At 44.8% G+C, this 13,870-nt stretch overlaps 1 protein-coding gene across 4 annotated transcripts in view; it reads right to left on the reverse strand.

Moving 5' to 3' along the window:
- The window catches only part of sesn1 (sestrin 1), a 133,780-nt gene extending 121,716 nt beyond the window's left edge, over positions 1–12,064 (reverse strand). Inside the window, exon 1 of one of the 4 annotated variants that reach the window (XM_067985005.1) lies at positions 11,481–12,064. In XM_067985005.1, coding sequence (XP_067841106.1) covers positions 11,481–11,780 — 300 coding nt within the window. In that variant the 5' untranslated portion in view covers positions 11,781–12,064. The remainder of the gene's footprint in view (positions 1–11,480) is intronic. The other 3 variants (XM_067985006.1, XM_067985003.1, XM_067985004.1) reach the window with 3 other exon arrangements.
- Between the last annotated feature and the right edge of the window lie 1,806 nt (positions 12,065–13,870).

Consider the following 13,870-nt stretch of genomic DNA (forward strand, 5'->3'; position numbering starts at 1 on the left):
GGTTTGAGACGCACCTGAATCTCCCATTTCAATAAACCATTTGACTAACAAACAGTCAACAATTCAAAATTCAAATTAAAAGCACACTATTAATAGTCTCCTCAGATAGCTCAGGTGGTTACGGCTGAGTTAAGCAAATCAGGAAAGTCCCATGTTTAATCCAAGGCATGTGGTGATCTCAAGTCAGGATGGCAGTCGGGGCACTATAATTTTCTCAGCGCCACTAGGTTTAGCAGGGAAATTCAGCCAGGATTTCCACTGCTGATCACTGAATGCCAGTGGGCATTGTGGACATGTTTGATCTTATTACTTTCTACTTTATATACAAAATGCATTAAAAAGAGTCTTACCATCAGTACCTGCTTTTAGCAATCAAACCATTGCAAACGATTAACTTATGGCTTGCATAAATTTGGCTGGGGACAGGGTCAGACTTGACTACAATATCACCCACAATCAAATAATCTCCCAATACCCACCGTCTAGGCTCGCAAATGAAAAACTGCACCTGCACGAGGTACCAGAAAGAGGTCAATGCCTTCCAGAGAGAATGATGTGGAGATGCCGGTGATGGACTGGGGTTGACAATTGTAAACAATTTTACAACACCAAGTTATAGTCCAGCAATTTTATTTTAAATTCACAAGCTTTCGGAGGCTTCCTCCTTCCTCAGGTGAACGATCGTTCACCTGACGAAGGAGGAAGCCTCCGAAAGCTTGTGAATTTAAAATAAAATTGCTGGACTATAACTTGGTGTTGTAAAATTGTTTACAATTTCCAGAGAGAAGAAATTGGTAGAAAAAGGTGAAAAAGAAAAGCGCAAATTTAAGATAACAGGACACAGTCAGTTTTCTTAACCAATGAGCTTGTGGGCCAGTTACATCACCACACAATATCAAATTCACAATTGCGCTACTAAACCATTCTGTGCTATGCTACAAATTTGACACATGAATCACCAACCCGATGGCTGAAGGGTTACATTTGACTATAACGTCATTTGATAAAAATTTGCTTTTTAATTTTCCCTCTCCTCTTCTGAAGGTGCCGATTCCTTGCTGTCATCCTCTGGTATCCAAGTAACCATTATTAATTTCCAAGCCTTGACAGAAACCGTTGGCAAGCTAATCAACTGTGGGGCTGGGGGACTCAAGAGTCTGGCTTGATCCTGTTCTCACCTGACTTTCACATATGTGCACTTTCAGCAGGAGTTGCTGAATAGCAATCAAACAGAAAGCCAGCCTGATTTTCCCATCCCTAACCCAGGAGTACAAAAGCCAGTTATGGCACCCGAGACTCAGATGAGTTCATTTGGCACAGACAGGCAAACAAACCAGAGACCTTCCTGGTGTGTATTAATGAGCAACTCACTGAGCCATCAGAAAGCCCCTGAACACTTAGTGGTGAAGGATTGAGCAGAATATTTTAACCACAATTTCAAAAAAAACGCAAAGTTTAAAACCAAGACGTCAACAGTTTGGAAACAAAGAAGATGCTGAACAATCACTGAATTCCTGAAAGGGATAAGAGTTCCAGGAATTATATATAAAAAAGGAACATTATGAAAAAGCACATTAAAGCTATAGTGCTCCAAGATGGAAACATTTAAAAATTATTCCTCCACATGAATCAGTAGAAGCTAACAAAATGTGCACATTAAGACAATACAGTATTATTGTTTATTTGAGTGCCATAAGAATTTACGTTTATATAGCACCTTATTACATCTTTCAGAATTGTCTCATAGATGCTTCACATACAATGAATTACTTTGAAGTTCAGTGACTTATGAAAAATGTGACTGTAATTTTGCACACAGCAGATTCCAACAACAGAAATGAAATATTTATCAGTTAACCCTCTCTGGTAGTGTTAAGGAAGGACATGTTACCAGGATACCAGAACTCTCTGTTCTTCAAATAGTGCCATGGAATTTTTAATGTCCACCTCAGCCAGGAAAACAGGTGAACCCGAAGCAGCAGGCTCAACTTCAGGCATTGCACCACTTCCTCATTAATACACTGGAGTATCAGCTTAACTGCTCAAGTCCTGGCGTTGGGCTCAAACTCAACCTTCTGACCCAGGTAAGATGTGTGCCCATATCTAGGACTCTCCCTCCCCCATGTCACTGAGCACCTGACTCAAAGTAGTGGTGCTTCAGTGTAGCAGGATTCCCCATGTGCCAAGTTCTCAACCCTGATCATGCATGAACAGATGGCACTTCCCAACCGCAAGGGAGCTGACTCACCCTAGGTATTAACACACATCTCATACAGACATCTACTGAACTACTAGCAAAGGCTACAAAGCAAGTTACCCTCTCCATGGTGAGATGCAGGATCACTGGCCAGCATATCACAAAATATGCAAATTATGCCTTCCTGAAACAGACATTGGCTTTGAAAGCTTCAATATTCTTCAAAATGCTTCCTTTTTGTCACAACTTTGATTATTGAACCTTCTACAGCAGATGTCGGTTTCAATAAGGTATAGCTTGAGTACTCCAATGATAAGTATTTTATTTTTTCATCTTAAAAGGGGAAGACAGAGTTGGAGAAGTTTAGGGAAGACTTTGCCACTAATGGTTAGATAAAGGGAGAAGGGGGGACTACACAAGAGGCCGAAGTCAGTGCTCAGAAGAATATCAGGGCTGGAGCAGTTTGCAAAGGTAGTCTGAGGCTAATTTACATTTAAAACATTGGGGGATAAGGAGCCAATGCAGATCAGGGTAAAGTGTGAACTGGACTTAGTGCAGAACCGGATACATGTAGCAGAGCTTTGGATAAGTTGGAGTTTATGGAGGGTGGAGGAGTTTGGAGGCCAGCAAAGAGCGTATGGGTGTAGTAGAGTCTGATCATGATGAAGGTGTATATAGGAGTTTCAACTGCAAAGGGATGGAGGTAGGGGTGGAGATGGAAATAAGCAGTGATGGAGACAACATGATTCAACAGGATGCCAAGACCGTGAACAGACTGGTTCAGGCTAAGGCAGTGGCTAAGCACGGGGACAGAATCAATGCCAAGGGAGTGGAATTTGTGGTGGGGGCTGAAGATAATGGTTTCCGTTGTCCAAGTGTTGAGCTGAAGGAACATAGGAACAGGAGTAGGCCATTCAGCCCCTCGAGCCTGTTCTGCCATTCAATGAGATCATGGCTGATATGTATCCTAACTCCATTTACCCGCCTTGGCTCCATATCCCTTAATACCCTTGGCTAGCAAAAATCTATCTATTTCAGATTTAAAATTATTAATTGAGCTAGCATCTACTGCTTTTTATGGGAGAGAGTTCCACACTTCTACCACAAGTGGAAGTTAGGAAGTGTTTCCTAACTTCTCTCCTGAATGGCCTGGCAATGATTTCAAGGTAGAGTCCCCTTGTCCTAAACTCCCTCACTAGCAAAAAAAAGTTTCTCTCTATCGACCCTATAAATTCCTTTCAAAAATCTTAAAAACCTCAATCAAATCACCCTTTAACCTTCTATATTCCAGGGATTACAAGCCTAGTTTATGTAGTCTCTCCTCATAATCTAACCCTCGGAGCCCTGATAGCATTCTGGTGAATTTGCACTGCACTCTTTCTAAGACCAATACATCCTTTCTAAGGTGTGGTGCCCAGAACTGTACACAGTACTCCAGATGTGGACTAACCAGGGCTTTTGTATAGCTGTAGCAAAACTTCCTCCCCTTTATATACTAGCCCTCTAGTTATAAAGGCCAACATTCCATTAGCCTTTTTGATTATTTTTTTATACCTGACCATTACATTTTAGTGATCTGAGTACATGGACCCCTAAATCTCTTTGGACCTCCACTGTTCCTAGCTTTTCACCATTTAAAAATACTCAGATCTATCCTTTAATGGTCCAAAATGGATGACCTAACTTAAGACTCATCCAGAAACGGGACATCAGACAAACAGTCTGACAGCAGAGGCAGTGGAGGGGGTCAAGTTGGGTGTCATCAACATACACGTGGAAGCTGATCCCATGTTTGTGGATGATGTTGCAAGAGAAAACATGTACATGAAGAGGGGTCCGGTGTTGAGTGTCGAGGGTGCAGGAGGCGGTTCTCATGGACAAGATGAGCTTGAAGGAAGAAAGAAGGAGATGGGGTGCGGGCTAGAGTGAATGAGGGACTGAGATAGAGGAAGGGGAGGATGCAGCAGACGCCACTGCATGGATGATCTCAATATTGAAGAAGAAATCAATGAGCTCTTTGCACCTTTTTGAGCTGAGGGCGAAGGGGACAGGAGAGAGGGGTTTAAGGAGATAGTTGGTTGTAAAAAAAACAACCTGGATGTTATCCTTGCCCTCTAGGATAATCCTGAAGTAACGGTCAGTTTTGCTAGAGGAGAGCAAAGCACAGCAGTGCTTGACCTGGTCCAGCCAGTTCTGGCACTTCACCTGACGAAGGAGGAAGCCTCCGAAAGCTTGTGATTTTCAAATAAAACTGTTGGACTATAACCTGGTGTTGTAAGATTCCTTACATTTGTCAACCCCAGTCCATCACCGGCATCTCCACATCCTGGCAAAGAATGGCCAAGCCAGTTGTAGCAAGTACGTTTGAGACTGCATCCTCAGACTTGCTATACCTGAGGAACAACAAGGATGGGAGACAGGGATAGATTTGCTAGGAACAAAGGCATTGAAGAGAGGTGAGGTAGTGGTTAAGCAAGTTAACAGCTGCAAAGATATCATGATGAGTTGTGGGATTTGGGAATTATTGTGTGTGACTGTAAGCAATTTGAATGATAGGTTTTCCACAGGAAGATAGTGAAAGTAGTGAGATTTGAGGAAAACGAAAGCAGTCATCTTTGGCCCCCACTACAAACTCCCTTGCCAATAACTCCATCATCCAACTTCCACCGTCTCAACCTGAACTAGACCATTTAGCATTACTGTTTGATCCTAAGCAGAGCTTTAAACCCCCATATCCTATTATCACCAAGACCGCCTATTTCCATCTCTGCCGACTTCCATCCTAGCAAGAGTCTTCCTAAACTGAAACTCTTATAAATGCATTTGTCAAATTCAAACTTAAGTACTCCAATGCTCTACTTGCTGGCTTCTCATTCGCCAGCCACCCTCCACAAACTTCAACTTGTCCAAAACTTTGCCATATGAATCCTATCCCACATATCACCCAGGGTTCTTGCTGACCGATATTGCCTTCCAATCCCCAATACATTTAAATTTAAATAGTTAACCTCATCTTCAAATCCCTATGTCTCCTCACTCTAACCTATCTCTGACCTCATCCGTCCCGACATCCCCTCGACTCCAGCTGTGTATACCCTCTCCCTTTACCCAATCATTGGTGGAGCTCTTGAGCCTTCAGCTACCTTAGTCCTAGTCTCTGCAACTGCCTCCCTAAACCACTCTACTTCTTCATCCACATTTGAAAACTTATTCAAAACACAGTTCTTAAACTAAGATTTCAGTTACCCCTCCTAATCACCTCCTGCCTGGCTCAACATCTATTTCATTATGCCTATTTATGAAGAACATTGGAACATTACTTTACTTTAAAGGTAGTATATAAATGCAGGTTGTTGCAACATTTCTCAACACCCTTCTGTTTAAGGGTCATTCTATTCAATTTGGTCAGCTTGACCCCTCAGTTCAGTGTAGACAGACAGGCTGAGATTTTTTGGAATTCTACTGTAAATGGCTGTTGTATTTGTATAGGCAAACACCATTTAGAGACTTACGAATGGCTGATCAGTTAAGAGAGATACTTTTAATTGTTTTTGTTCTCCATATCTTCAAATAATTGGGCTTATATCTTGGCTGAATTGCAGAGAGCAATCAGTCTGAAGCCAATAGAGAAAGAGGCAAGCACAGATTTTGTGGCAATGATACCCACATAAGCAAAGGAGCCACATTTCAACGGTCAATTTAACTTTCAGCATTAAAACAGAAGAGCCTTTGTTATTTTGACATCAAAATTATTTTAATATATTACTAAAGAAAAAAACTTGCATTTATATAGCGCTTTTCACAACCTCAGGATGTCCCAAAGTGCTTTACAACCAATTAAGTACTTTCCATGTGTAGTCACTGTTGTAATGTAGAGCAATGTGGCAGCCAATTTGAACACAGCAAGGTCCCACAAACAGCAAAGAGATAATGACCAGGTAATCTGTTTTAATGATGTTGATTGAGGGATAAATATTGGCAACACCAGAAGAACTCTCCTGCTCTTCTTCAAATAATGCCATGGGATCTATTAAGTCAACCTGAAAGGGCAAATGGTGACTCAGTTTAATGTCTCATCTGAAAGACGGCACTTCCAATAGCGTGCGTTACCAAGGCTGACATAATTATTATAAATATGCTGTTTGTAATGAATGCTGTTTTTTTTTTACATGTTTTATACACGTTCAATAAATTTGTCGAGTGATTTATAGCCCAAGTGCTACTCTTCTGCCTACTGAAGACGAGGAGATCACATGGAGGCACGTGATATATTCCAGGAAGCCAGATTGCAGTGACAATGGCTCTCTGTTTGACCCTCAGTATCTCTACATTTACACAGATGTTGGGCGGGTAAAAACACACACTGATTCATAGGGGACACAAGGTCCACTAACAGAAGTGGCCAAAGATACGAAACCCAATGGACATATCTTATGTCAAAACTAAAATGTACACAGTAGATACAAGGAAGGTGTTTTCCCTTAAAAAAGGGTAGACTAATTTCTTTAAAACTATAACAACTTGAGACAATAATAGGGCTTTACAGCTTTAAAAAAAAATCTCTTCAACTTCCATTTGTTGGGAAAGAAACTACTGGGATAGAAATTGATGCCAATCCCTATTATCAGCATAAGGAAGGAAAGATACTTGTGTCAATGCTATGCTTTTCCTTAGTTCAGCACATACTGTACTATATACACAACAACTTGAATTTATATTGCGCCTTTAACATAGTCAAACGTCCAAGGCGCTTCACAGAAGCATCATCAAACAAAATTTGACACCGAGCCACATAAGGAGATATTACTAAAAGCTTGGTCAAAGAGGTAGGTTTTAAGGAGCGTCTTAAAGGAGGAGAGAGGTAGAGAGGCGAAGAGGTTGAGGGAGAGAATTCCAGAGCTTGGGGCCTAAGCAACTGAAGGCAGGGGCGGAAATGGGCGATGTTACGGAGGTGGAAGTAGGCGGTCTTGGTGATGGAGTGGATGTGTGTTTGGAAGCTCATCTCAGGGTTAAATAGGACAGCAAGGTTGTGAACTGTCTGGTTCAGCCTCAGACAGTAGCCAGGGAGAGGGATGGAGTCGGTGGCTAGGGAACGGCATTTGTGGCGGGGACTGAAGACAATGGCTTTGGTCTTCCCGATATTTAGTTGGAGGAAATTTTTGCTCATCCGGTACAGGATGTCGGACAAGCTGCGTGACAAATCAGAGACAGTGGAGGGGTCGAGACGTGGCGGTGAGGTAGAGCTGGGTGTCATCAGCGTACATGTGGAATCTGACTTGTTTTGGGATGATGTTGCTGCGGGGCAGCATGTAGATGAGAAATGTGGGGGGGGGGGGGTGGGGGAGGGCGCAAGAATAGATCCTTGGGGGACTCCAGATGTAACGGTGCGGGAGCGGGAAGAAAAGCCATTGCGGGTGATTCTCTGACTACGACTGGATAGATGAGAATGGAACCAGGCGAGAGCAGTCTCACCCAGCTGGACAACGGAGGAGGCGCGTTGGAGGATGGTGTGGTCAATCATGTCAAAGGCTGCAGACAGGTCAAGAAGGATGAGGAGAGATGGTTTACCACGGTCACAGTCACATAGGATGTCATTTATGACTTTGAAAAAGGGCTGTTTCAGTGCTGTCGCATACAGATGCTGACATTTTTCTCAGAGGTCAAAGGTCCATTTATTCTTTACAGAGAAAGCTCCATAGGTTTCTCAGCCAAGAAAGTCAGTTTTCCACAACACTAAGTTGAGAACGTGCTATAAATGGCAAATGATGTCAGCACATAAATACACCAATCAACAACAAGAGGAGTAAACAACATGGTATGGAATAGAGGGGGACGAGAAAGGTAGGAAGAAGGGAAAGGTTGACTCAAACTATTCCAAAAGTGCTTGGTTTATAAAAATAATACTTAGTGATGCAATCAGGTAGTTCATTAGTATTGAATATTAAATTTCCATTTCAGAAACAGTACACACTTATCTATACTGAAATGAATTGATGATGATTTCACTTGTGAGTATTTTAAAAAGGAGTTGCATGAACTGGGTGGTGTAGTGGGCGAATGCATTATTCTTTTACTGGTAAAACCAACTTTTAATTTTTTTCACTGGTTTCAAACCAGTTTCTAGGATGAGGTGCTGTGAAATGATTTACATGATCACAATAGTCCGTGCCCGCATGCAGCAAGACCTGGACAACATCCAGGCTTGGGCTGATAAGTGGCAAATAACATTCGCGCCAGACAAGTGCCAGACAATGACCATCTCCAACAAGAGAGAGTCTAACCACCTACCCTTGACATTCAACGGCATTACCATCGCCGAATCCCCCATCAACATCCTCGCGGTCACCACTGACCAGAAACTTAACTGGACCAGCCACATTAATACTGTGGCTACAAGAGCGGGTCAGAGGTTGGGTATTCTGCGGCGAGTGACTCACCTCCTGACTTCCCAAAGCCTTTCCACCATCTACAAGGCACAAGTCAGGAGTATGATGGACTACTCTCCACTTGTCTGGATGAGTGCAGCTCCAACAACACTCAAGAAGCTCGACACCATTCAGGACAAAGCAGCCCGCTTAATTGGCACACCATCCACCACCCTAAACATTCACTCCCTTCACCACCAGCAACTCGCCAAGGCTTCTTCGACAGCACCTCCCAAACCCATGACCTCTACCACCTAGAAGGATAGGAGCAGCAGGCACATGGGAACAACATCACCTGTGCGTTCCCCTCCAAGTCACACACCATCCCGACTTGGAAACATATCGCCGTTTCTTCATTGTCGCTGGGTCAAAACCTGGAACTCCCTACCTAACAGCACTGTGGGAGAACCTTCATCACACGGACTGCAGCGGTTCAAGAAGGCGGCTCACCACCACCTTCTTGAGGGCAATTAGGGATGGGCATTAAATGCTGGCCTTGCCAGCGACGTCCACATCCCATGAACAAAAAAAAAAATTTTTAAATAAAAAGTGTCAATCATAAAGCATTAAATTTGACAGCATCCATAGATAAGAATTGGAATGGAGAAACATCACACTTGCAGGAGCAATGAATTTTTTTAAAATTAAGAAATCAAAAATATAAAAAAGGTAAAGTATTCTATAGGTTAAAGTAGCAAAAAGGAGAATTAAGATAGGTATAGGGCCACTAAGGGATGAACAAGATAACCCCACAAGAGATGTTATTGAAATGGCAGGGATACTTTTTAGATACTTTGCCTCAGTTTTCACTGAAGAAGCTATCAAAGAGTAAATGACAACAGAAGAAATGAATAGGGATATTACAACCGCTAGGATAGAAATAAAGAACTTGCAGAATGGGTGTGTAATTGAAAAATTAATTTCAATATAGATAGGTGTGAGGTGGTACATTTTGGTATGAAGAATAAGGAGGCTGCATACTCCTTGGAAGATGAGAGTTTAAAGAGGGTAGAGGTGCATAGGGATCTAGGGGTACAGATGCACAAATCACTAAAAATAGCGACGCAGGTTAATAAGGCCATAAAAAAGCAAACAAAGCACTGGGGTTCACTTCCAGAAGGATAGAATTGAAAAGCAGAGAAGTTACTTTAAACTCGTATAGAACTTTGGTTAGACCACAATTGGGAGTACTATGCACAGTTCTGGTTCTATATTATAAAAAGGACATAGAGATTCTGGAGAAGGTGCAAAAAACATTCACAAGGATGATACCAGAACTGAGAGGATATACTTATCAGGAAAGTATGAACAGGCTGAGGCTCTTTTCTCTAGAAAAGAGGCTGAGGGGTGACCTAATAGAGATCTTTAAGATTATGAATGGGTTCGATAGGGTAGACGTAGAGAAAATGTTTCCACTTGTGAGGGAGTCCAAAACTAGAGGTCATATATATAAGATGTCATTAATAAATCCAATAGGGAATTCAGGAGATATTTGTTTACCCAAAGAGTGGTAAGAATGTGGAACGCGCTACCACAAGGAGTAGTAGAGGCGAATAGCAGAGAGGCATTTAAGGGGAAGCTAGATAAACATGAGTGAGAAAGGAATAGAAGGGTATACTGATAGCGTTAGATGAAATGGGGTGGGGGGAGGCTCCTGTGGAGCATAAACACGGGACAGACGAATTGCCTGTTTCTGTACTATAGACTCTATATGTAATTTTATGTAAAGGAGATATCAGATTAACTAGCAAACATGAGGACAAAACCCTGAGTTCAGATGGATTGCATCTGCAGCTACTCAGATAGTGATGACATAGCAAAGATACTAATATCCATATATAAAAATTCAACAGAAAAAGGAATAGCAAATGTAATTTCTATTTTGAAAAATTATAGATCCGTTAGCTTAATATCAAGTGGAAGGAAAGATACTAGAATCTTTGGTAAAAGATCAGCTAACAAAGAGGTGGGAGAAGTGGACCTGGAAGGGGGGGGGCAAGAGGTGGACCTGGAAGGGTGGGGGGGGAGGGGGCAAAGAGATGGACCTGTAAGGGGGGGGGGGCAAAGAGGTGGACCTGGAAGGGGGGGGGGGGCAAGAGGTGGACCTGGAAGGGGGGGGGGGCAAGAGGTGGACCTGGAAGGGGGGGGGGGCAAGAGGTGGACCTGGAAGGGGGGGGGGGCAAGAGGTGGACCTGGAAGGGGGGGGGGCAAGAGGTGGACCTGGAAGGGGGGGGGGGCAAGAGGTGGACCTGGAAGGGGGGGGGGGCAAGAGGTGGACCTGGAAGGGGGGGGGGGGCAAGAGGTGGACCTGGAAGGGGGGGGGGGCAAGAGATGGACCTGGAAGGGGGGGGGGGGCAAGAGATGGACCTGGAAGGGGGGGGGGGGCAAGAGATGGACCTGGAAGGGGGGGGGGGGGCAAGAGATGGACCTGGAAGGGGGGGGGGGGCAAGAGATGGACCTGGAAGGGGGGGGGGCAAGAGATGGACCTGGAAGGGGGGGGGGCAAGAGATGGACCTGGAAGGGGGGGGGGGGCAAGAGATGGACCTGGAAGGGGGGGGGCGGCAAGAGATGGACCTGGAAGGGGGGGGGCGGCAAGAGATGGACCTGGAAGGGGGGGCGGCAAGAGATGGACCTGGAAGGGGGGGGGCAAGAGATGGACCTGGAAGGGGGGGGGCAAGAGATGGACCTGGAAGGGGGGGGGGGCAAGAGATGGACCTGGAAGGGGGGGGGGGCAAGAGATGGACCTGGAAGGGGGGGGGCAAGAGATGGACCTGGAAGGGGGGGGCAAGAGATGGACCTGGAAGGGGGGGGGGGGCAAGAGATGGACCTGGGCAAACACAAGGGGCAAGTTTTCTTACCTGCACAGCCTGAAGGATGGCCCCGCACTTGTCTCTCACGTCGCCGAAGGGACACCTCCTGGACAGCACGAGAAGCCTCACCAGATACTCATTCAAACCGTCCGAGGAGACGAGAGGAACGGGCGGGCAGCAGGAGTTGGGTGCAGCAGGAGCAGGAGGAGGTTTGCCGTTGATCGGACCGACCTTCTCGGTCAAGCTCATCACCGCTTGCCTGACACTGTCCATCGCCACCTCCCGCAGGCTCGCGTCCCGGCTGCACAAACCGTCCCATCTCCCAGCACCGTGGTCACGGTCTTCCATATGTAACAGCGGCGGCTCGAGTCAGTCAAAAAAACTCGCTCCAGCCGAGGCTCATCGAAGCCTGTACTTTAACAAAAAGATCCGAGGAGCAGAGCCACATCTACAGGTAAAAATATTCACAGTGTAAAAGAATCACAAGCCCAGCTTTAAGGGCATTAAAGTGCCGCTTGATCTCTTCCGAAGGCAACCGTCAATATGACACAAAGAAAGGGGCTGGGTAGGGCGAAAATAATAATCTTTTTTTAAAAAAAAACTCTTGAAGAGAGGGGAGAATTTTTTTTTTTAAAAAAAGAACTTCTTTCTCCAGCCGCCGCCGTTTTGAATGGAGCCTTTTTTTTTAATCATAAAGTCTCCGCCGCTTGGTGTGCCGTGCAACCTAACTTCGGTTGCTCTGATTGACAGGCGCTCCCATCCAATCGGCGACCCTCCTTGCTCGAGCCCCGCCTTCTCGTCGCGAGCCCCAGGCCAATCGGCTTCCGGCAGAACCTCACGCCGAAACTGTCAAGTTAGGTTTTTGCACCCCCCCGCCCCCCCCCCCCCGATCTGCTGGCCGGCGACTCTGCGCGCACGCGCGGTATTCGCGAATGCCGCCCTCTCCCCCTCCCCCTCCCGGGAGTTGTAGTGCTTTCCACCCCTGAGGTCACAGGCGCGACGGGTAAGAGTTGGTGAGAGAGACTACATTTCCCAGAGGCTTTAACGCTGAAGTCAGCCAGCAGGCGACAGACTCTCTTCACCCTCACTTGTTTACTAGACCAAGTTATAGTCCAGCAATTTTATTTTAAATTCACAAGCTTTCGGAAGCCTCCGAAAGCTTGTGAATTTAAAATAAAATTGCTGGACTATAACTTGGTGTTGTAAAATTGTTTACAATTGTCAACCCCAGTCCATCACCGGCATCTCCACATCTTGTTTACTGGAGTGACAGCAAACGTTAACAAAAAAAAACATGTAGATTTGCCAAGTTAAAGTATCACTTATTAAGAGTGACAATCATTTATTTTTAATTTTAAAATGTTTAAAATGTTATCACTTTTGCTATATGACACTGGTAAAAATAGTTCCAGTCTGTTTTACTGTAGTTAATCAAATTTGTCAACACTAATGCATTCTGTGGTTGATTGTTCTCAATCGAGCAGCATCTTCTCCACCTGGAAATTATTTGCCCAACACACCCCAGATCAAACAGACAAGACGTTTGGAAGTCAGACCAAGTAACGTGCGGCCAGCACACGAAGTTGTATCTCCTTCGTGCAGGCAACATTCCCACCCACCCCAAACCCCCTTAACTGGATGAATCCCAAGGCTGCCTGTGCAGCATCCTGCTCAATCCCAATAGGGAGCTGCTGCTACCTCAGCCTACTGTAATATTTCACCTCCCTGCGATGCCCAATATGAGGAATGGCCTTGGCCTTGTTTTTGAGCATCGTGTATGCTGAAGCATAAACCTGTATAACTATTCACAACCCTCATTGCATGTACCTGCAAATATTGTGAAACCTGTATTATCAGATTCCACATAGAATCATAGAAAGGTTACAGCACAGAAGGAGGCCATTCAGCCCATCGAGTCCGTGCTGGCTCAATGCAAGAGCAATCCAGCTAGTCCCACTCCCCTGCCCCCTGCCCATAGCCCTGCAAATTTTTTACTTACAAGTACTTATCCAGTTCCCTTTTCAAGGCAATGATTGAATCTGCCTCCACCACCCAATCAGGCAGTGCATTCCAGATCCTAACCACTCACTGTGTAAAAAAGTTTTTCCTCATGTCACCTTTGGTTCTTTTGCCAATCACCTTAAATCTATGCCCTCTGGTTCTTGACCCTTCTGCCATTGGGAACAGATTCTCTCTACTCTGTCTAGACCCTTCATGATTTTGAATACCTCTATCAAATCTCCTCGCAACCTCCTCTGTTCCAAGGAGAACAACCACAGTTCTCCAGTCTATACATGTAACTAAAGTCCCTCATCCCTGGACTCATTCTAGCAAATCTCTTCTGCACCCTCTCTAAGGCCTTCACATCTTTCCCAAAGTGCTGTGCCCCAAACTGGACACAACACTCCAATTGTGGCCGAACCAGTGTTTTATAAAGG

Source organism: Heptranchias perlo, chromosome 5, assembly GCF_035084215.1.
Source record: "Heptranchias perlo isolate sHepPer1 chromosome 5, sHepPer1.hap1, whole genome shotgun sequence".
In the NCBI taxonomy this organism is placed as follows: Eukaryota; Metazoa; Chordata; class Chondrichthyes; order Hexanchiformes; family Hexanchidae; genus Heptranchias; species Heptranchias perlo.